This window comes from Monodelphis domestica, chromosome 8 (assembly GCF_027887165.1).
Source record: "Monodelphis domestica isolate mMonDom1 chromosome 8, mMonDom1.pri, whole genome shotgun sequence".
In the NCBI taxonomy this organism is placed as follows: Eukaryota; Metazoa; Chordata; class Mammalia; order Didelphimorphia; family Didelphidae; genus Monodelphis; species Monodelphis domestica.
This window is the reverse complement of record NC_077234.1, coordinates 60812514-60837718: the sequence shown is the minus strand read 5'-3', so window position 1 is coordinate 60837718 and position 25205 is coordinate 60812514. Positions and strand designations below refer to the sequence as shown.

Here is a 25205-nt window from a genome sequence, read left to right as displayed (position 1 = left end):
AAGGTGAGAGGAAGGAAGAGAAGGAAGAAAAGAAGGACAGGAGGAAGGGACAGGGGATGAGAGGAAGAGAGGGAGAGAAGGAGGAAAGATGAGAGGGAGGGAAGGCTAGAGGAATGAGGGAGGAAGAGATGGAGGAAAGAAAGAAGGGAAGATGATAGGAATGCAGGGAGGGAGAAAGGGAGGATGATGGATGGATGAATGAATGCATTTATTGCACGATTTATGGAGCGCCTCCTTTGGTCCAGGCTCCTTGCTAAGTGCTAAGCATAAAGAGAATGCCCGCAAATGACTCCCCGGCACCTCGGGGAAGCCAGCATGCACCCCAAGCCGAGAGCACAAAGTTGCTGGAGACCCGGCTGTCCCAAGCTGATTCGCAGAGGGAGGGTGCCAAGCCTGGGCACGCCCACTCCCCCGTTGCGCACACACTGCCTGCAGTGACTCCTCCCGTCCAGACGAGGGCGGAGGCGGTCACTTGGCCTGCGGCCGCCCCGGGGCGGGCCTCCTCTTGGCCGTTCCCCTTCCTTGTCTTTTCCCCTCAGGAGAAGTCGGGAAGGTGGTGGTGGTGGCGGCGGCAGTAGCAGCGGCAGCAGCAGCGGCAGGGGCAGTGCCGGTGGCAGCGAACGGGGTCGGCGCTCGTTGTGGGCCGCTTGTTGGGGTAGCTTAGTGAGCGGGCGCGCGGAGGCTGCGGCTGGGTGGCCCGAGGGCCGGGGCCGCGCCGGGCCGTGCCGGGCCAAGCCGAGTCGAGCCGGGGGTGCCTGAGCGCGGCGGCGACGGCTGACAGGCGAGCGGGTGGTGCGCTGTGCGGGGTCCGGGCGCAGCGCCGCCCGGCTCCCTCCCTCTCCTCCCCGCCGCGGCCATGGCGGCCAGCGCGAAGCGGAAGCAGGAGGAGAAGCACCTGAAGATGCTGCGGGACATGACCGGCCTCGCGCACAACCGCAAGTGCTTCGACTGTGACCAGCGGGGCCCCACCTACGTGAACATGACCGTGGGCTCCTTCGTGTGTACCTCTTGCTCCGGCAGCCTGTGAGTGCGGGCAGGGATGGGGGAGGGTGGGGGCGCGGGATCCTTTGTGTGCCCCGCCTATCCGGATTCTCTGGGGAGGGAGGGAGGCACCTGCCCTCGGGCTGGGGGAGTTGTGGGGGGATCCTCTCGGGGAAACCTGAACCGAGGGCTCAGGGGAAGTCTGCAACCCCTGCACCAGGTCTCGGGGTGGGGGGGACTTCGGGAGTTGGAGCCGGGCGGGCCAGGAGGGGACTGGAGCTGTGTGTGCACTTGACCCCGTTCTTCCGTCTCAGCAGACTAGCTGCTCCGAGGCTTGGTCCCCAGACCCCCAAAATAAAACTTTCCGCGCCGGGGACCCTGGCTGTGGGCGTTTGGTTTCCTTGATTGCATTTTCCTCATGAAAAATACTTGGCTCTAAGTTGTTGCTGCAGTCGTTCTTTTGATTTTCTGTTGGAAAATTTGGCATAAATTTTTAGGACAGGTTATCTAAACCAGGATATGTATCTGGAAACCAGACTCCTTGTGCACATCAGTTACTTTGGAGCCAGAGTTGGTGAATGATTGGCCAAGAGGTTGTTGTTATTAGACACTTAAAAACCTTTGATTGTTAGATAAATATGGAGGAGAAAAGTATGCAGTTCGTGCACGAAGTGACTAATTTGGGGGAGGCTTGGATAGAAATTCAGAGCACGTCCAATAATGGACCTTGTTATATATATTATATATGTATATTTCTGTGCTCACCCCAACTCCTCCCTCCCCCCCCTTTGCTCTTGAAATCAGCCAAACAATTGAGTGCAAAAAGTCCATTTTTAAACTTGAACAAAATTAGGGAGATTTCATGACACTTCTGGTAAATGTATTACAGAATTAAAGAAGCAGAAAATCATGGACTTTGTAGAGATCGAAGCAACGGAAGGATCCCAGAGTTAAAATGGACCTCAGAGATTATCTACTTTTTATCCCTCATTTTTGACATAACTGAAATCCAGAGATTATATGACTTGCCCTGAGGTCATACAGCATTAAAATTAAAGTCATAGGATCACAATTTTTAAATTGATCTTTTACATTTTTGCCCTTATACTGTATCTTTGAAGTAAATATTAAACTCTTATAGTGTGTTATAAATGATTTGATTTTCTTATTTACATACAAACTTAAAAAATAGAGAGGATTTTATTCAGAAATATCCATAGCAGAGAAATTGATAAATTTGTTGTTTGCCATTTTAAATATTTTTTAAGTTCCTTCCAAAATTACAGTTATTTGAAGAAAATATTCAGAATAAGCAGATTGCCATACAATGTGAGAAGTTAGGTACCTCCTAGTGTTGTAACAGGATTTGACTTTTAATGGACTTGGGACTTCCTTTCATGTAATTATTCTTAGGTACCTCTATGAAATAATGCAAAAAGGCAGTTTTTGGGGTAGCTAGTTGGCATGGATAGAGCATCCCTCCTGGAGGACCTGGATTCAAATTTGAGCCAGACAGTTCAATAACTGGGTATCCCTGGACAAGTAACTTAACACCCTTTTTGCCTAGCCCTTGCCCTTGTGTCATAGAACTGTTAAAGTAAAGATTTTTTTTTTTTTAAAAGGCAGTTTTTGAGGATAGTTTTGCTACTGAAAAGAAAATGGAAATTCTGGCAATTTAAAATATTTAATATATAGTCTTGTTTAGTGCTGTACTAATTATATAATTGAAAATAATGACTTCTGGATTTTAATTCTGATTTTTAGGATAACCACAATTCTTGCAGAATTGAAGAAAAGCAACTTTGTGTGCTGTAAAAGGATAATTAAGCTGAATGAATTTGTCAAATATTGAATTTCCTTAGAACAACTTTCTTTTTTTTATCAGTTATGATTAATATTTGCCTCCTTGTTCACTTCTGTGTATGTGTTATTTATTTTTTTGCATAGAAATCTCTTGTGTGTATGCTTGCTTGTGAAAAAGGAAATTCAGAAGGAATATGGATTTTGGACTAGAAGGGATTTTAGAGACTGTCTTGGAGGTCTGGCTTCCTCCCTTTACAAATGAGAAAACCAAAGCTAAGAGATGTTAAGTGACTTGCCTAAGGTAACACATCTAATAAGTTGTCTTAGGGAGGATTTGAACACAGATCTGTATCTTTCTGTTTGCTACTCATTATGTGAGGTTGAGTGAGTCACTTAGCCTCTGTTTGTGGCAGGTTCTACCTTTGTAAAATAAGGATAATAGCATCTATCCCCCAGGATTGTTGTGTAGATAAAATGAGATAATAGTTATAAGGCACTTTGCAAACCTTAAGTCACTATATAAATGCTTATTATTATTAGCAACTAAAATATATTTGATGCATACTCTAGACAACCAGAGAGGGAGGTTTATATTTAGGTATTTGGATTTTCACCTGAAGCTCAAATAGAGCTGGCTTTGTTTGTTGAATAAATGTACCAATTTCAAGCATCTGGTTTTTATGTTTATCTCACCATGTTTATAAAATCTTAAAGTATGCAGTAGACATTACTTTGTGTACTTACAGATAGGTGCTAAAAACTATTGTTCAAAAATTCAACATAATATCTGTTTGAAAAAAAAGTTTTATCAGGAATATGGCAGAATTTCTGCCAATTTAAGAGCCTGTGAACTAGTGTGAGCCAGGAACTTCTAGGGGAAATAAACCTAATGTAACTTTTCAAACATAGTTTCTTTTGCCTTTAGTTGAACTTCTATAACTCATTCTTTTTATCTGTTGCTATAAAATGTAGTAGTGCTTAGTGTGGGAATTTTCAATTGACTAAAACTGTTTAAAGACTATTCCTCCTACAATCCTACTCATCTACTGAACAGAGGTAGAGGATGCCATGAAACTGGTTCTCACTGATTCAGAGAAGTTCTTTTATTCTTCTTAGATCAGTGCTTTATTTCATTTGTAAAAGTGGCTTCTCTAAAAGTTCTCTCCTCAAGCTTTCCCCATTTCATCCTCCATCCACTCTTTCAGTTGATGATCTAGCCTCATCATCACACACACAGATGTAAAATGTCCATTCTTAAAAGAGCAATCCCTTCTTGACAAATCCAGTCTCTCAACATATACCCCCATCCATGTCCATCTTCACCAGAAAACTACTTTACTGTCATTCCTAATCTCTCTAAAGATTAATAATCTTGAAAAAATTTTAATCTCTTGTTTTTATGGTTCCTTTTCCTACAAACATACCTGTGCATCCTTTATTTTTAAAAAACAACAAAAAAATCTTGCTAGATCCTCCATACTTTGTCCTGTGTATCTCCCTTACTCAGCTAAACTCCCTTGACAAAGCTATCTACATTGAGTGCCTCCATTTCTTCTTTTTTCATTCTCTTCAAGTCCTCTGCAGGCTGGCTTCAGACTTCATTTTTCTGAAGCTGCTTTCTCCAGGATTACCAGTGATCTATCTCTTCATTGCCAGATCTAATGGCCTTGCTCAGTCCCACTTTTTGACTTTTCTGCTCCATTTGACATTGTTCATCTCCCCTGAATACTTTCTCTATTTTCTTTTTTTTTTAAATATTATTTTATTTGGTCGTTTTCATACATTATTCACTGGAAACAAAGATCGTTCCCCCCCCCCCCCCCCCCCCCCCCCCCGGCCTTTCCCTCTCCCATAGCCGACGCATGATTCCACTGCTTATCACATGTGTTCTTGACTCGAACCCATTTCCCTGTTGTTGGAGTTTGCATTATCTCTATTTTCTTAACAATATTTCTGTCTTGGTTTCCTACTGCAGGCTTGATTGCTTCTTTTGAGCCTCCTTTTTGGATCTGACATGTGCCCCAAGCTTCTGCCCTTGGTTCTCTTTTTTTCCATTTACAGTATCATAATTGGTGATCTCATTAGCTCCTATTTATGCTGACATTCCTAGATTTATATTCATCTCTCTTTAGACTCTACTGACATTCAATCCTGTATCACCAACTGCCTTAAAATAGGCAATTTTAAACTGAATGTCCCATATGCATTCCCAACCCAATATATCCAAAACCAAGATTCTTTTACTCATGACAATTGAGGGCACCATCATTCTTCTGGTCACCCAGGTTCACAACCTTTACATTAAGTGACTCCTCATTTCACCTCACAGTGATGAAATTTTGTCATTTCTATCTCCAACATCTACATCTATTTCCTCCTCTCTACTCACACTACTACATTACACAGGTACAACCCTCATCACCTTTTTCATCTCTACTGTTGTAAAAATCTTCTGATCAGTCTTCTTGTTTCAATCCACTTCCCACTCTAGTTTGTCTTTCCACACAGTTACCAAAGTGATTTTCTTAGATCACTAACATCACTCCCTTACTCACTAAACTGTAGTGGCTCACTCTGGGATTAAATAGCATCCTTTGGTTGTCATTTAAAACTTCTCATAAGGTAGCCTCTTCCAACCTTTCCAATTTTCCCACATCTTCTCCACATTCATTACAGTCTGACTATACTTAGCCTACTTCCTGTTCCTCATGCAGGACATGTCCTTTCCTTTCTTCTTACCTTTTACTGTCTAGTCCAGTTCCTGGAATACATTCTTCTCATGTCTCCCTCTTAGAATCCATACTTTTTTTTCCCCGCCAAGATTCAGCTCCTACCACATCTACAGAAGTCCTTTCTTGGTCTCCATCAGCTCTTTTTTACTATTTTATCACCGGGGTTCAGTTAATCTACTCTATGCATTTTGTAGGTACCTATTTATGTACATGTTTCCTCATTAGAATATAAGCTTCTTAAGGACCAAGACTGTTTTTTCTTAGTCCTCATACTGTCTAGCATGTGGTACTAAGTACTTGATAAATGCTTGTCTTTTAATTGAAGAGTTTACTTTAGAGCAGTTAAACTATTTTAATGACTCTTGGAATCAGTTTAAATGATTGATAGGCAATAGAAATGAAAGCATAATAATGATTAGGTTTGTTTTAAGTGGGATGAATTAAAATTTCATTTTTAGACATATTTATATAGAGGGACAATGTGGTTGTGAATTTTAGTTTTACTCCACCATGTTTAGTCTTTAGAATTCTAGCAACCAGGAATGTATACACCCCCACTTAAGGATTAAGTATGGGGAAGAAGGCCCATGACCAGCACGTGCTAGTAAGTGACAAATCAGAAACAACTGACTGACCTCCTGAGCTGTCCTAAGCCAAGCTTAAGCCACCATTGGCACATGTGAGACACAGAAGTGATGTAAAGAACTGCCTTTACATTTTGCATCACTTCCTGTGAGGAGGGCTTTTGGCAGAGTTGACCCTGGAACTTGAGCCTGGAGGAGCTCCTCAGACAGCTTCCCTTTAGACTGTCATGTGGTGAGTGATAAGACTGACTCTTCTTTCCCTTGGCTTTCTGGAGAGGCCCCTTGGCCAAGGCCTCTGAACTCCTGCCTCACTCAGCCCAGGCTGGAGCAATTTTAATTCCCTTTCCTTTCTCTTTCTCATTCTTAAATTCTTCCTTCTATTGTAAATAAACCACCATCAAATTCCATTCTGACTTGAGTATTTCATTGGGATTTAGAATTTAAATCCCTGACTACCAACTAAAATTTATATTCAGTCTCAACCCTAAATTTACCTTAACAGTCTTGGGAAATTTACCTCTAACAGTGGTATAGTGAGTATAGATCTTTCTTTCTCTTTTCCCCCCTTCTCCCCTCCCCGTCAACATTGCAGATGGACTTCAAACTGGGCCCAGAATTAAGTAGAAAAATTAAATTGCCTGTGAGAAACTGTAGAGCTTCATTAATGACCCCACACTTCTCCCAGAAACAAAGATCTATCTTTAAAAACAATGCCTTTTAAAAAATAAATTCTTCTTAAAAAAATCAACTACTTCAACTTTTTAAAATTATTATTATTTTTTTTTTAAACTACATCAACTTCTTTCAGAAACTATCCCTTATAACAGTGATGGTGAACCTTTTAGAGATGGAGTACAGGGCCCCACCCACAGACCAAGTGCTGGGCCCTTCCCCACCACCACATGCCAGGTATGCCTCACCTCCTTACCCCACAAAGGAGATGGAGGAAGTACCCCCACTGGGCTGCTAGGTGAGGGGTGGGTGAAGTGAGGAATGCCCTCTGCCAGTGTAGAGAGGTGGAGGGGAGTGGCATGAGTGCTCTGCCACCTCTGAGCCACTCACCTTAACCATGGGTGCTCCCATTGGGCTGCTGGGAAGAGGGGTGGGGATGTGAAAGAATGTCATCAGGCACAGTGGAGAGGGGGAGGGGAGGTAGGGTTGTAGAGAAGAAGGATGACCAAGTGCCCCAGAGAGTGCTCTGTGTACCATCGGTTTGCCATCATTGCCTTATAATAAAGAATAAAAAACAGTTCATTTAAAGTACCATTTCAGAAGTCTCACATTGTAGCAAGTTTCTCATCGTTACCCATCTTTTCAAAGAAGGGGAGGAGGAAGTACTTATTTTGGAACTAATAATTTTACAGCCCTTTATTTTGTTTTGTTGGTCTCTCCATTGACATTGCTATAATCATTGTATATTGTCCTGATTCTGCTTTTTTTAATACTCCCTCTTCCTAGTCATCATATTCATAATTTCTTTTAGATAGTAATATTCTATTACATTAGTATATCATAACTTTTAGCTATTACTCAGTTTGCCCATCTTTTTTATGCCAGTATTCTTTCAGGGTTGCTATATAGCTGTGAGTCCCAGAACACTTATCACATCAGATTAAAAATAAATATTAGTTGGAAGGCAATGGAGGGGTGAAAACAAGCTACAACATATATATATATATATATATAAAACAAATAAAGATCTTAAAAGAAAAAATAAAGCTTGGCCTCTGGGAATGTATAATGGAAAAAGATGCTCTGGTTATTGGCTTGTAAGATTAAAATTAATAACCAATAACTCCGTGTCATATTTTATAAGATATATTAATAATCACTTGAAGTAGAGGAAAAGTATAGTCTGAGTAAAGACAAGTTTACTGGACTGTGAAAGTGGGAGAAGAGAGCAAGAGAACAGGGTTACAGAACCTTATCTCCAAAAACATAGGGAATTTAATTCTAATTACACAGGCTAGAGCCTAGGACAGTGATGGTGAACCTTTTAAAGACAGTGTCAGGCCCTGCCCCCATCACATCCCCCAAATGGAGTGCCATGCCCCTCTCGCCCATTGAGTGTGGAGTGAACCTTGCTCCCACTCTTACCCCATACAGGGGAGGGAGAACACTAATTGGGCTGTTGGGCATAGGATGGGGCAAGTGAAGTGAAAAATATCCTCAGTGAGTGTAGAGAGCAAGGGGAGGGGAGTGGCCTGAGCACTGCTCCCCTCCAGCTCTGTTGCCAGTGAACTGCCCACCTTCCCCCTGTGCATTCCCATTGGGTTGCTGGGCAGAGAGGCAGGGGATATGAAAAAATGTGATTAGGTAGGTGGAGAGGGGGCAGGGAGCAGCTCCATCTGAGGCCCTCTGCCTTTCTAGTAATGAACCGGGGTGGGGGAGCAGGAAGGGGAAGCCTTGTACCCACAGAGAGCTCTCTGTGTGCTATCTTTGGCACCCATGCCACACGTTCGCCATCACTGGCCTCGGAGAACTAGAAAGTGAGGGAAGGCCCCTTACACGTTGATTGGATCCCAGGGTTCATTTTTGGGAGATTCTGACTAAGTCCCAGAGAGTGGGAAAGACTGGATGGATTATGATCATTGTTAGAGGAAACAGCTATATCAATGTGATGTGTATTTGAATAAGGTATATGTTGAGCTGGGTAGAAAGTTGGGATATTGAAATGGTTAGCAATTTGTAGCTAGAGTTCACCTCTTAGATTTAGAATTGGAAAGGACTTGGGAGGTCACCTAGTTTCATCTCATTTTATAGATGAAGCATCAGATACCCAGAAAGAGACTGATTTAGTGTTCATACTCCAAACATAGCACTTTAGCTAAAATTGAAAGTGAACTCTATTTATTCTGTTACAAATCCTTCTGACTTTCTTTAGTTGTGTTAATTTTCTATAAACTGACAGGATTAAAGTTATTGCAACCCAGTCAAATGGTAGGGAAGCTGGCAAGGCATATTTTGAATTTTGAAGATTTGTCTAAGAATCATGAAGTCCTGGATTTAGGACTGGCTGGGTGGGTGGGAGGTGGGGAAATTCTCCCTGTGGGACCATATGGGTAATTTGCTTAATGCCACAGGCAAATGAGATAAGAAGTAACACCCACACCCACTCACCCCAACTGGACATGGCTACAAAATGAGTATAAATGAGTGAATCAAACAACAAATATTTATTAAATACCTACTTAGTGTCAAGGACTAGGGATACAAATTAAAGCAAAAAACAGTCTCTGTTCTCAAGGACACCAAGGTCTAGTTGGGGAAACAACTTGAAAACAGCTATATATAGACAAAATATATATAGGATAACTTGGAGATTTATAAACTTTTATATGCATATATATATATGCTGGGGATGATTAATTATCAAAGGGAAGTACTAGTCATTAAAGAGGAAGAAGTAAGGTTTCTTGTTGTAGAAGGTGGTGTTTTAACTGAGTTAACAGAAGCTAGGAGCTGGGAATAAGGAGAGATAGAATTCCACTTATTGGGGAGAGCCAATATTAATGCTCAGAGTTGAGTGTCTTGATCTAGAAATAGCAAAGCTGACAATGTCACAGGATTACAGAATAAGAGTTTGTGTGTGGAGTGGTGGTGGTGGGAGATAGGAAGGATTCACATTATGAAGGGCTTTAAAAGCCAAACAGAAAATTTTGTATTTGATCCTGGCAGAAGGGAGCTACTGGAGTTTATTGAGTAGAAGAGTAATATCATTGGACTTGTCCGTTAAGAAGATCAATTTGGCAGCTGAATGGATGTTAAATTGGAGTGGGGAAAATTTATATATTTTAATCATTCAAAGATATTTTGTTTTTTCATTTACATGCAGTAACAATTTTCATCATACATTTTCCAAAATTATAAGATCCAAATTGTCTGTCTCTCTGTTCCCTGTCCCCTCTTAGATAAAGTAAGTAATATAAAACCAAAACCTTGGGGACAGCTGGGTAGCTCAGTGGATTGAGAGCCAGATCTAGAGAGGGAGGTCCTAGGTTCAAATGTGGCCTCAGACACTTCCGAGCTGTGTGACCCTGGGCAAGTCACTTGACCCCCATTGCCTATCCCTTACCACTCTTCTGCCTTGGAGCGGCTCCAAGATGGAAGGTAAGGGCTTAAAAAAAAAACACCTCAAAATATACAAATAAATAATGTGAAAAATAGCATGCTTTGATCTGCATTTGACTTCAACAGTTCTTTCTCTGGAGGTGGATAGCATTCTTTGTTTAAGTTCTTCAGAATTATCCTCTGATTGTATTGCTGAGAGTAGCCAAGTCTATCACAGTTGATTATCATACAGTATTGCTCTTACTGCATGCAATATTCTCCCAGTTATTCTTATTTTGCTCTGCATCAGTTCATGTAGGTCTTTCCAGCTTTTTCTGAAATTATCCTGCAAATTGTTTCTTATAGCACAATAGTGTTCCATTACCAATATATACCACAATTTGTTCATTTATTCCCAAACTGATAGACATCAAGGGGGGAGATTCTTGAAATAGGCTGACCCATTAACAGAGTGATAAGAACCTGCACTAACATCGTGGCAATGTCAGAAGAGAAAAGGGGACATGGACAAGAGATGGTAGGAAATTAAAGTGATAGGATTTGGCAACAGATTGGATGTGGAAGGTGAGAAAGAGTGAAGAGTTGAAGATATACCTACGTTGTTGAGCTGGGGACTGAAAGAATGAGTACTAGGGATACTAGGGTACCAGTCAAGCATTTCATACTTTCGAGGAGCCTGTGCTATTAGGTATGATCATGAAAGACCTTAGATGAAAAGTGGTGACAACTAGGGATGCCAAAAGGTAGGTGAAGAGAGAGGAATGGAGGACAGCATATTACAGTGATGTAGAGATGGGAGATGGAATTGTATGTGAGGAACAGAAAGTAGGCCAGTGTGGCTAGATATATAGAAAAACTGGGAAGGTAGAAAGGGCTCACATGCAAAAATAAAAATGTCAAACATAAGATCTTGTATTTACTTCTGGAGGTAATTAATAAATAAATGCTATCATTGGAGTTTTTTTAGTTGGAAGCTTTGATAGCTTTATGGAATATGATTCGGAGTAAGGAGATACTTGAGACACCTAAGCCATTTAGAAGATTGTAGTAGTCCAGGAAAGAGGGCAATTAGTACCTGAATTACAATGGAAGAGTTGGTGGAGATAGAAGGTGAGATAAGTGAGAATGAAGAATTGAGAAAAACACTGATGTTATGTGAGCCTGGGTGACTTAGAGGAAGGCCCTGAGTAGTAGTAGGAAATTTAAGAGGAGTGGATTTTCAGGGAAAAGAATTTGAGATGTTGGTAGAATGTCTAATTTGAAATGTCCAGTAGGCATTTGGTGATAAGAGATGACTGCTAGTTAGGATAGAGTAGAACTGATACATAGATTTTGGAGTCACTCTACTAGAGATGGTAACTGAACCCATGGGAGCTGATGAAGTTACCAAAAGAGGGTATAGAGAGAAAAAGAGAAGAGGGCCTAGGACAGGGTTGGGGGATAATGTCACATTAGTGTGGCATAGATGATGAATTAGCAAATGATATTAAGCAGCACTTAAACATATAGGAAGAGAGCTAGGAGGGAGCAAGATCAGGTAAACCCAGATGGGGGAGAGTATTTAGGAAGACAGAGGGTGGTCAACAGTGTCAGATGATGAAGAGATCAAAAAGTATGAGGGTAAAAAACAACCTATTAGATTTGCTTAGTAACTTTGGAGAGACTTGTTTCAGAGTGAAATACCTTTTAACAATTAGTTGAACAAATATGGAACATGTTTTTTCAGGTATTGAGCAATTATTTTTTTCTTTCATCCTCCAAAGAAAAACAAAACTCTTGTACCAAATACACATATTAACAGATAATTTTTAAAAAGTTGTGTTTGAAGCATAATTAGGGGCTGTGGAGGATATAAAGGTGACCAAAAATTCTCTAAAATATCCTAGCTTTCTTCATAATAAGTGTGAAGCCATTGGAGTAGGAAGCATTATGCAAATTTTTTAATAAATGAAGAAACCCCAAGTCACAAAGGGGTTAAGTGATTCACAAATGTCACAAAGCTCCAAGTATTAGAAATCTGATAATCAAGTTTCCTTAGAATGAGTGAACATATAGATAAATAAGCCATGATAAGAGTCAATTTTACGTCTTTAGGAATAGGTTAAACTAGACTAACTTTGTTTTTAAAAATAGTTACTAGATGGATGGATACTTGTTGTTATGGTTAGAGAACCCAGATATCTTGTAATCAGGAAAACCTTGGTTCAAATCCTGCCCATGATATACTGTTTTATTGATGACCAGCAAGTCACTTAAACTTTGGGTCTCCCAGGAAACTTTCTAAGCTCCTATTTACATGGAGATTGTTCTTCAGTTTAGAAATTCAACCCCTCCCTTACCCAACTGAAATCACAGGTCCAAACCAAAAGTAGAATGGTATTTCAAGGTAAATGTTAACTTTTCCTACATTTTAGCAAAGCATTTTAAAAAATCATGCCATTTTAATGGGAATAATGTAGAGATGTTGGCTGGATAAGTTAGATTGTGAACAGGGAGAATTGCCATATCCAAAGATTAAGCATTAATGATTCAATGTCACCTTTAGAAAGGGGTCTCTAGTGCACCCAGGGATCTGTGTCTAGTTTTGTGCAGTTTAATTTTTTTTTTTATCACTGACTTAGACAAAGACGGGATTAGTATGTCAGATTTTTAATGAACATAAAGCTGAGAAACATAGCAAACTTATCACTAGTAAACAGACAGGATTTAGAAACAGTTTGATAATTGGACTTCTAATAAGGAAAAATCATTTGAAATATAAGTCTTTGACTTTTAAAAAATCTGTGGGTTTTAGTACAGTGCAAACTCAGTGAATTGTGTTTTATGACAACCTAAATAGTCAGTTTAGTTTTTTTTTTTTAAACTCTTAGCTTCTGTCTTAGAATCAATGGAGGCAAGTGAGGTCACTTAGGTAGGAAATGTCTTAGGCCAGATTTGAACTAAGGACCTCCTGTTTCTAGGCCTGACTCTCAATCCACTGAACCACCCAGCTGTATATAGTTTTTGACTAGACAATGACATCCTCTCTAGGACTAGGAAGGTTGATAGTCCTGTTGTATACTCTGCCAGGTCAGACTACATCTGGAATATTGTTTTGTCAGTATCATATTTTACGAGGGACAGTGATAAACTGACAGGCATCCAGAAAAGGGCAACCAAGGTATTGAATAGGATCAATTGAAGGAACTGGGCATATTAATTTTGGAGAAGACAAACATTAAGAGGACATAATAACATTTCTTGAAGGATTGGCCTGTGAAATAGGTATTTGGCTCGTTTGGGTTGCTTCGTAAAGGCCATAACTAGAGGAGTATTAGGTAGAACTTGCAGAAAAGCAGATTTAGGCAGGAAAAACTAAAAATTAGTGCAGTCCCAGAATGTTGTCAGAGGAATACCTCTAACATGTTTCAGGGCTCCAGTAGAAGATATGGGCAGTAGTTGAACGGAATGAGAGGCCTTTGATGAGTTTAATTCCATTTAAATTCAGCATACTTATTACTTATATAGGTCTTCGATTGGCAGGAGTTATTCTCATTGTTGAGATCACAAATATATTGAAGTAATACTAATACCTCCTGCTGCCCTGCCTCCCCACCCCCACCCCCCCAAAAAGGAGAAAACCCAGGCTACTGGTGTTTCATTTATGTCCCTCAGAACCATTGCTACTTCTCCCCTCCCCCCCCCCCCCCCCCCCAACACACATCTCTCCTAGTATTCAGCATAGTGTTTGGCACATAGAAAGTGTTTAATAAATGAGGGAGATGCAAAATTTTGGTTACATAGTAATGAAACTAGATGTAATTTTTTCCCCATCTAAATTTACACACAGATAGGTAAAGAACCTCTCTTAGAAGGAATTTAAGGTCCTGTTCTGCATTCATAGTTTAGGATTCTACATTTTTAAGAAAAGAACATGTTGATGATGAAGAGAAACCATTTTTTAAGAAATGGGAAATAGGGGGCAGCTGCATGGTTCAGTAGATTGAGAGCCAGGCCTAAAGATGAGAGGTTCTAGGTTCAAATGTGGCTTCAGACACTTCCTAGCTGTGTGACCCTGGGCAAGTCACTTAACCCCTATTGCCTAGATGTAAGAGATAGAACGTATATATCTTGTCATGAGACCAGTTGAACTTAATTTTGAGAGGCTCATTGCCAGGTTGGTCAGAGGGTGATGCATATTTTGGTCATATTAATTCTGAAAGATCATATACTAAGTTATAAGGGATGGGGGATAGTATAGTAACTTGTATCAAGGAGGGATTCCTTGTATTGACAAAGTACATATACTGAATATCTAGATTTAGTTTAAACTATAATATTGAATTAACCTCAATATTTGTCAAATTAGATAGTATATCAGTCTAAAAAAAACTATAGTAAAAATTTTTTTAAATCAGCCTATTCCTTTTTTGGAGATAAAGTAATTAATAAAATAATGAGTGTACTAGCCCTTTACTTTCTACACAGCACACGTTTTTATTTTGTTGAGAAAAAAGGTTATATATACAAAGCTGTTTTAGAAATACTTTAAAGTGTAGACCAACCTTATGGAACAAATCACATTTGTTCTATAATTGTACTTGAATGGTAGTAGTTCACACTGAAGATCTTAGGGGTTTTCATGTGTCTTAAGACTAAATTTTTTTCCCCATTCCATTAGTAGAAAACTTAGTTAAAAATTAATCATCAGCAAATATTCCTTAAAATTATTTGTTTGCAAAAATATAGTTGCCAATGTTAGAGTAGAAGTAACTGTCAACTTTTTTTTGCACAGTATTTGAAGTAAGTATATTAGGATCTATAATTTAGAGTTTTGCTTAAATATTTGTAACTTTAAAAAAAGTGATTTTCTTGTCGAACAGTTTTCACTTGATAATCGTGACTAATATAAACAGTAAAAACACATTATGATTACTTAACTTTATATAATGGCAAAATTGGCCCAACAAAAAAGGGAAAAGTTACATACTTCAGGAATATACTTGATTGTTTACCATAATTACCAGGGATGAGTTTCTGTTGCAATAATAATTATTAATTGAGTAGAGTAGTAGCATAAGTAATTTCTTTGGGTCATTGTTAACAAATGGTGGTAAATGTTAACACAAATGGGAAGATGGTTTAAAAGCTTGAGATTTTAAAATGTTTGTATAATTTGTTGGAGTCAGGTGTTTTTATTTTAATAAATTTTATAATCACAATATATCACATCCATATTTTCTAGATGGAAAACTGCACATTGGGAATAAATAGCTAATTGAGATTCTCATCTGGAGAATGTAGGGATCGAGCATTTATTAATTGCTTGCTATGTATTTTCCAGGCAACAGTGCTTAATGCTTTACAAATGCTGGCTCATTTGATCTTCCAACAGCCTTGGGAAAAAAATGGTATTATAAAATCGAGGCAAATAGGGACATAAAAAAGGGACATACACAGAGTTGCTTAGCTAAGTGTGCAAACATTTGAGGCTGTTTTAAATTCGGTCTTTCTTGAAATCCTCTTTGAGTTCTTCCAGAATCTGTGTCCCATTCATATTTTTCTTTTGGACTTTGCATGTGTTAGTTTTGCTTTCACTGTCCCCTTCAGTATCTGTGCCTTACTCTTTGTCTCCATAAAAATTCTCTATGGTTAGGTGCTTTTTTTGTTGTTGTTGTCTGCTAATTTTTTTGGGGGGAGGGTAGGTTTTTTATCTGTAGGTTCTGTTTTCTGGGAGGTTAAACTTCAGTCCTTCCTTGATGCTACCCTTAGCTTTATTTCTGGGTTTCTTCCAGTTTCAGTTCTAACTGAAGTCAGATGGTGCTATGTCCTGAGGGGCTGGGAGCTCTGAGAGCCACCTCCTACTGCTGATTCAATTAACCCTTGAGAGTGCTAGTGGCTGAAATTCTCACCTCAGACTTCAGCTTTTGCTCTCACTCAGAACTTGATCAGGCTACATACACTGCAAACTTCCCTGTCCTTGAACTTTTGCCAAAAGGCTCTTGGGGTCCACCAACTACTCCCAGCTGGGATCTATGTCCTCTCCACAGGCCCCAGTTGGGACTCCTGGCCTTACTCTGGGTCCACACAGATAAGGCTGCTTCAGCACAGACTGCCCTGGACTGGAATTCCGGACCCCACTGCAGGTTTGCTTGGAACCTCAAGGGGTGTACATTGGGTTGGACCTCTGTTTACCCAGGCAGGGTTTGTATGTTGCCTTGGGCTCAGGATCAGAACCTGGCACAGCAAATGTAGGGTGGGGGGAGTTGGGGGACTCATTCTTGGCTTGCTTCCTTGCTGTAGCCTTCTGCTAGCTGTGCTCCCCTCATACCCCAACAGCCCAGATGTTCTCTGCCTACCTTTTAGGTTTTCCTCTTCTTGCAAGTTGCTTTACTCTATCTCATTTTTGGTTCTTTCACTCCTGCATTTATTTTGTGACATTATTTTAAGATTGGTTGGAGGGAATTCTCATGCGAGTTTCAAGCTTCCCTGCTTCTGCTCCCCCATCTTACCTCTGGAGCCGGAAGTCTAAGACTAATTTGATCTTTCTGACTCTAGTTCTAACATTATCTCCATTCTGCCACCTATCTGCCTTTAAGTAATTTTGACACTTGGGAGAAAACTTTTAAGAAATCACAAACTCTTGAGAAGAAAGAAAACCCTAAGGGGAGATTGTTTTGATTTGGTTTACTCAGGGAAACAAATTGGTGTACTTTATTAAAAAGACAAAAGAAAAGAAAGATAATGGAATGATTGGGAAGAGTGGAAGAATATGATTTGCTAGTAAATCCCATATAAGTTAAGACGTTGTGGCATATAATTGTGATGGAATACTACTTTGCTGTAAAATGAGCAGATTAATTAAAAAAATTCATAGACCTAATGAAATTAAGTAAAAGTAAAATGAGCAGAACTAAGAGAACATTCTATACAGCAACAGAATTGTTTGAAGAATAATTTGTGTATGTCTATCTCCAGAAAAAAGAACAAATACATAAAAACAAGCAAGACATAGTTTTATATATACATTTTCTTTTTGGTCAGATGATGCCTTTTCTAGTGTGGAGAGGGAGGGTAGGAGGAAGTTACCTAGGAATGCTATTGTAACAAATAAATAAAAGAAATTCTTCATAGATGTACAAAAATGCCCCTTTCTATATTAATGTTGGGAAGAGACTGCAATAAAATCTACCTTACCCCTGGATGGAAGATCAGATAGTCAATTTTAACTTTTGAGTCTAAGATTCTTACTGATCCTATTGAGATGGGGTGAATAATCTTGACTATTGATGTTGTTGATGTTTGAGGCTACTTACTTGAGACACTGGAAACTATTAAAAAATAGTGTTATTTCTCAAAAGCCAAATTAGGTCCTCATTCTCAATCTTTTCAAATTTAAACAGCTATTGTAAACTGAGGTGTGTAATGTACTGGACAAAGTTTGTTGGGCTTTTAGAAAATTGGCATCTTTTGAAATTTAGTACCAAAAAATTTCATAATGACTGATCTCTTATTCTCATACCTTTAGTGTTAATAGTTGAATTTATCTTCTTTAGTCTTTGTTTAATATTAAAGGCAGTGACATGGTATTAAATGTATTTCTTGGGGCTTGAACGTTTCCTTTTGTAAAGTACAACACTATTAATAGGTAACTTTATGAGATTCATTAAACTGCCTGTCTCTGTAAGATATGAATTTATGGTTATAACAAACTATATTGATAGGCCAGTGGTTGAGAGTATTAGAGTAGAACAGTGATGTTAGAATTGACCCTGTAATGCCTAACTTCGAGAAATCATTGTGCCACTGTTTCAGGCTAGTTGTACTTGCACGCAATTATCTGTATAATGATGGCAAACCTTTTAGAGGAGTGCTGGGCCCTGACCCCATCTCCCCCTCAAGCCCCCCCCCCCCCCCCAGGACCTAGTGCTCTTCAACCCCTCCCCACCTTCAACTTCCATCTTAACATAGATGGGGAGGGAGGAAGTACTCCTATTGGGGCTGCTGGGCAGGGGGACTGGTGATGGGAAGTGTGTGTGAAGAGGGGGAGGGAAGTGGTCTGAGCTCTCTGCTCCCCTCAAGCTATGTGCCATGCTGTGAGCTCTGCTCCCTTCAAACCTAGCTCCTCTCCCTCAACCCTACTACAATGAGAATCACCTTCACATACTCAGCAGGCTGTGGCCTGTGCCACCCAGTCATGTAGCATGCGAACCATTCACCTCCCTTTGGGCTGCTGGGCAGAGGGGCAATGATAGGAGAAATATCCTCAGGTGCATGGAGAGGGAAAGGGGAACAGCTTCACCTTGAGTCCCTCTGGTGGGTGACTGTAGACATGCCCACAGAGAGGGCTCTATGTGCCATGGGTTCGCCATCACTGATCTAGAGTATTACAAATCAAATTCTCTCATAAATAAGTTCATATAAGTTTTGATACAACAAATCCTTAACTAGTTTTTCTTATAAAAATAGTGTTATTTTATCAAAATAAGAAGACAATTCTTTTATTTGGACCATTAAGGATATTTGTTTTATAGAGACAGTGAAAACTGTTTGCTTTGTTAGTATCTGCCTTTTGTGGCCATAGAATGACTTGAAGGATATGTGAGTATAAATCTCACAGAACCATGGTTAGTTCTGAGTGACACATTTAGGAAGGACATTGATAGTGTAAGATTTAAATTAATATCAATAACTCCAAGTATTATATTTTATAAGATTTATTAGTAATCACTTGAAGTAGAAGAAATAGAAGTACAAAGCTTAATTATGACCATATGAATAAAATTCTCCTACCTGGCTCTCACCTAATCTACACAACCACCTTCCGAGGAGCAGAGAGAAAGAGAAAGAGGAACTACACTCAATATTGGTGAGAAGGAAAATGGGAAGCTGGGAAAGAGAGTTCTGGGGAGCAAATTCTAATTACACAATAGCTGGAAACAGTCTGCCCAGGAATTCTTTTGACCTTTTGTCAATACACTTTGGACTGAAGATTTGGAAATACAATAATCAAGAAATAATATGACCATGAGTCTGGTACATGAGCACATAAGTTATAATTTCAAGATGATACTATACCTGGAATACTATATTAGAGATATATGTACACAGCACACACACACACACACACACACACACACACACGCGCGCGCGCGCGCAAACTGATGGACTAGTTCTGTTTGTTGTCCATCGAAATGCATGGCTTAATCTAGGTAGTAGGTAGTCTTTATCCAGTTTGTATTTTCTGTGAAGATGGTCAAGACAACCTCTTTTGAGCCCTAGATGCAGCTAGTACAATTGCTATCCACAGACAGAAGCATCTGGATGACCAAACTATCCATAGAGAAATCTTTCAGTTTAGACTCTGGTTCAGCTTTATCACAATCAAGAACAAACATCTTTGTACTAACTTTATGACTCATCTGATATTTATGAACCAAGAATCACTAACTAGTTTATTTCTGTTGTTGTCTTTTAGGGAATTTTGGACGATTTTGAGGTGTGGATGTTAAGATAAATGTTCCTAGAAGGGAATAGGGGAGGATTGTGTGAAAACATTGTTTTGGATACTCTATTCCTTACCTGAAGGGAATAATTTTCTAGTCCTATTGCTTCATCTATCAAATGAGGGGATGGAATGATCTCTTAAGGTTTTTTTAAGGAAAAAAAAAATCTAACAAATCCCAGGGGTCATGTGATTGAAATGAGAACCTAAAGTGTTTATTTTGAAGAATTGGTGATTTTTAACAATTTAGAGACATTTATTTGTAATATCAGCATTCATAGATGGAAGGTTAACTGTGAAAACTTAAGTTCATCCATTTTACAGTTTAATTTAAGAAGGTTTTTTTTTTTTTTATAGCATGGAGAGATATTGTTGTGTTTACAAAGGACAGTGCTTGCAGATTTCTCTAAGGCCCAAGTATTAGCCAACTGGCTATTAACTAAAGACTAACCTAGCTATATTCCAAAGATGGTCACCAGATGATTTTGTTTTTTTAGTTACAAGGATGGATGGAGATGGTTTATTAAGGTATGGAGGGGTTTTGTTATGTATTAGTGGAAGGCAGAGTACTTATGTTGATGGAATTATAGATACTTGAAGTATTGAAGTAAGGAATTATTGATTGGTTTACCCCTGTACATTTTATTTTTTAATTTCTTTTAAACCCTTACCTTCTGTCTTAGAATCAATACTGTATATTGGTTCCAAGGCAGAAGAGTGGTAATAGTTAGGCAGTGGAGTCAAGTGACTTGCCCAGGTTCACCCAGCTAGGAAGTGTCAGAGGCCAGATTTGAACCTAGGACCTCCCATCTCTAGGCCTGGCTCTCAATCCACTGAGCCACCCAGCTGCCCTCCCCATCCCCATCCCACCCACCTCCTTTAAAAGAATCTCTATGTGTTGACCTCTGATTTATAAAACCCACTTACACATGGTTTAAAAGGGATTATCCTCCCCTCACTTCCAACTCTATGCTACATCCCTTAAAGAGAGGAGGAAAAGAGACTGACTGGTTGCTATAAGTGCCATTGTATAGGAAAAAAACTCAACACCTTAAAAGACTGAATTCTAAGTTGAAGTAAATAAAGAAGCAGGATGAGTTTGGGCTGCCTGACCTTGGGAGAATCAGGTAAGGCTGGCTCTTGCTTATGTAGTGGCATTCTTGCTACATCTTTTTCTTTTATAATTCTGAAATTTTTTCTATTCTTTCTGCCAGAAAATTTGCCAACAAGAGATATATTTGGTTTGATGGGAAATCTTTTTTATTTTATTTTTTTAATTAATTTTTTAAATTTTAACAATATTCTTCCGTGTTTACATGATTCATTTTCTTTCCCTCTGCTCTTCCCTCCCCCCTCCCAGAGCCGACAAGCAGTTCCATTGGGTTGTACAAATGTTGTCACTTGACACGTATTTCCATATTATTCATTTTTGCTATAGAGCGATTTTTTAAAGCCCAAACCCCAAATCACATACCCATATATATACATATAAGTGATCTCATATGTTTTGCTTTTGCATTTCTACTCCCCTAGTTCTTTTTCTCAATGTGGTTATCATTCTTTTACATAAGTTCTTCAGGAGTGCCCTGCTTGTTGCATTGCTACTAGTAGCAAAGTCCATTACATTGGATTTTTCCACAATGTTTTACTTTCTGTGTACAATGTTCTTCTGGTTCTGCTCATTTCACTCTGCATCAGTTCATTGAAGTTCTTCCAGTTTGTATAGAAAGCCTCCAGATCATCAATCCTTACAGCACAATATTATTCCATCACTATTGTATACCACAATTTATTCAGCCATTCCCCAATTGAGGTACATCCCCTTTTTAGAAAAGTACTTTAGTGTAAAATAGTTCAATTAGATTATTTTTCTATATTGTTTTTCAGTTTATTTCACTTGTAACAAGGAATGGGAAATTTGATTAGGGGAAAAGAGGAAGATTACTTTGGAGCACAGAGTCCTTTGGGTGATTGGGCAGGCCTGTGTAGGTACTGATGTTGGTATTTGGTGTTTTTGGTATTTTGTATTTGAGAGCTCAGGTTGGAGGGGAGGTAGGTAGGAAATAGACAAACTTATCCATTTTGACGTGAAAAGGCTTTGCACTTTGGAAATAAAAAGATATTTCTCTTGTTCTTCACTCTTTAATTTCTGGGTTCCTGTCCTCAATATTTAGATTATTTCCAAAGCGCAAATGAGCTTCCCCTCTCCCATCTCCCCCTCCCCCCAGTATAAGGGGTGAAAAATGAAATCCTATGTGATTTGAATGCATAAACAAATTTTATTTTTTATATTTATTTCTACTTGAAGAATTTAATTTTGTAATAAAGTTAAAAATAATGGCTTATTTTTTTAAGTATAAAAGTTGTTTTGATGGCATATTATTATGTAATGTAGACCTTTATGGCTAATTGCTTATAGGATAATTAAATGTCAGTATTGAAATCTAATCTTTAGCTGCTCTCTTGTAGATTTAACCAAATATTTCACCATGAATGTATATTGTATTTTATTACATTGTATACTGCAATTAATTAGCCTAAGAATCAACATATATTAGGTGGATGTGTAATTTCTTTAAACTACAACCTATGAATGCAAAAACTACCAATATAGTTTGGTATTTGCTAATTTTACTACATTTTTCATTATGTATATGTGGGAGGTTCTAGAGATTTTAAGTTCATTTTGAATAAATTTTAAAAATCATGTCTTTTATGATAAAGAGCTTTTAACTGAAGATGGCCAAAGCACTGATATTTGCTGAAAAGAGGATTATTTCAATTTTATTTTCCTGATATTAAAAGTTGTTTAATTAAATACTTTGTTTTCATTAACTTGGGGAAAAAAGATAAGTTAGTCTGACTTATTATTATCATAGGTTTAGATGTCATGGCTGTTGTGTCTTAATACTCTTTTTATGGAAAAATATCAGCTTTCCCAATGCAAGTAGTTTAAAATTTGGCAAATGCAGGGTGTTGATCTGTGAATATATTTTATTTTATTGCAGTTTTCTGTATAGACATTTTATGACAGTTAAAAAAAAGGCCTAAATTCCATTATTTTGTCCTATAAGACATTTGTATGTAGTAGTATTCTGGTGAATGTTTAACAACCAGGTATCTGAAAATTTAAAAAAAAGTAAGAAACTTAAAAAATCTCTTTACTTCTGTCTTAGAATTGATAATTAGTATTGGTTCTAAGGCAGAAAAATGGTAGGGTCTAAGTAATTGGGATTGAGTGATTTGCCCAGGATTATATAGTTAGGAAGTGGCTGAGGTCACACTTGAACCCAGGACCCAGGCCTGGCTCTCTATCTCCTGAGCAATGTAGCTGCACAAATGGAAACACTTTTAAGTTTAAACTGCATAATTAACATTTTCTCCATCAGTTGAAACATAGATAGTAAGCAACAATAAATCAAGCCCTGATTTGTTGATTTGCTGATTTCTGATCTGAAAATATGCACACTAAAATTTCTTTAAACAGTAAAAAAAACAAAATTGTATTTACATTTTTTTATTTTAAAACTATTTTTCCATTTTTACATGATTCTCTTTCCCTTCCCCCCCCTCCCAGAGCCAACAACCAATTCCACTGGGTTATACAAATGTTATCACTTGATACCTATTTCCATATTATTCATTTTTGCAATACAGCAATCTTTTAAAACCAAAACCCCAAATAATATACTCATATAAACAAGTGATGTCATATGTTTTTCTTTTGCATTTCTACTCCCACAGTTCTTTATCTTGATCTGGATAGCATTCCTTCCATAAGTCCTTAAGGATTGTCCTGGATCATTGCTACTAGTAGTAAAGTCCATTGGATCATTCCACAATGTTCCTCTTTCTGTGTATAATGTTCTCTTGGTTCAGCTCATTTTACTCTGCATTAGTTCATGGAGGTTCTTTCAGTTCATGTAGAAATCCTCCAGTTCATCATTCCTTATAGCACAATAGTATTTCATTACCATCATATGCCACAATTTATTCCTCCATTCCCCAATTGAGGGACATCCCCCTCATTTCCCAACTTTTTGCCAACACAAAGAGCGTGGCTATAAATATTTTTGTACAACCCTTTTTTTATTATCACTTCGGGGTATAAACCTAGTAATGGTATTGCTGGATCAAAAGGCATGCTGCACATTAAACTTGAAACATTGGCTCATTTCAAGCAGGCTCTATCACACATAGTTGTGAGATGTTATTAAAACTTACCTTCATTAAAAAGAGATTTTTAAAAACTTTATTTCTGAGCTTTTGGGCAACTGCAAAATGTGAACAACCAAGGAATGGGCTTCTCTTCCTGTCATATAATATATTGGTGGAGCAGGGGTTTGATTCTGGTATGAGTGCCAGATCCCTAATGCAGATGTCTATGATCTTTCCCTCTTTGTACTGATATCAATAGGTGAGGAAGGGAAGAGTAGAAATATGGAAGAACCAGAGGTCTCAATACTTTTATGATGGTAACTTTTTTTTTTTCATTGTGAACAGTGAGAGGTCTAAAGGATTTGTGGGTGGTGTCTTATGGTTATATTCATAGCTATTTAATGAAATTTGTGATCAATATGATATAGTAAAAAGTAAGAGCATGAAAATTTGATGCATTGAAACTTATTGCTGGAAGGTTGGGATCTGAAATATTGTCAATATTTTAACATTCTTACTCTTAAACTGAGGCCAAAGCTGCTAGGCTTGTTTGGAGTAGGAAGGCTTGTTTTGGTCCTTCATCTTTATGTAAACTGTGAGATTCCATGAAATTTGTATACTTCCAACTATAAATTTTAGAATGATAGAAGGTTATTACCTTAGAGCTTTCTAAAATCTTAGTTAAGCTTAGATCATTTAAAAATTCACAGGAAGTACCTGAATCTCTATTAAAGTATTATTTAGACTCAGCTATTTTAGTTGTTTGATAATGGGACATTCTGTTTTGCATAAATCAAATTTTTTAAGCTAGAAAGAACCCTTAGAGATAATTTTAATTCACACCTTATTTTATACGTATAGTCTCTCAGAGCTGGGAATTTTTTTTTTGTACATACCACTAAAACCTTATTACTAAGTGGGTCAGTTTTGTGAGTTGAGAGATGAGATATTTTGATTACTAAGCAGGATCTTTCTAATTTAGGATTGCACAGAAAATTTTGGATTACAAAAATTACCTCTATGATGTTACATAAATCACTTAACTTATTTGAGATTTTTTTTCATCCTCTAATACAGTATACCTGCTTTACCAATGCATACAAATACTGTGGGGCACAAATGAGAGAATATATGTGATAGTGCTTTGGAAACCAAAAGTACCATATAAATGTATTGTAGCAGGGCTGTCCCCTAGCCTATCAATGGAGAGGTCAGATTGGATAAAGTGGGAAGAGACTTTAGAAATGGACAATTTATTAATCTATTAAAAGAAAATTCTGTCCCTGGGCCTTTGTAAGGAGGATCCAATCACCAGTAGGATCATTTCCAAGGAAATTAAAAACAGTAGCCACCCTACTCCCTCCAATATTGCTATCCAGCTGCCACATTGGA

At 38.4% G+C, this 25205-nt stretch overlaps 1 protein-coding gene across 10 annotated transcripts in view; it reads left to right on the top strand.

Moving 5' to 3' along the window:
* The first annotated feature begins 546 nt into the window (after window positions 1–546).
* Window positions 547–25205, top strand: part of AGFG1 (ArfGAP with FG repeats 1) — a 108863-nt gene continuing 84204 nt past the window's right edge. For all 10 annotated transcript variants that reach the window (XM_003341861.4, XM_056807504.1, XM_016425270.2 and 7 more), the window contains exon 1: window positions 547–1023. In XM_003341861.4, the coding sequence (XP_003341909.1) occupies window positions 857–1023 (167 nt within the window). In that variant the 5' untranslated portion in view covers window positions 547–856. The remainder of the gene's footprint in view (window positions 1024–25205) is intronic.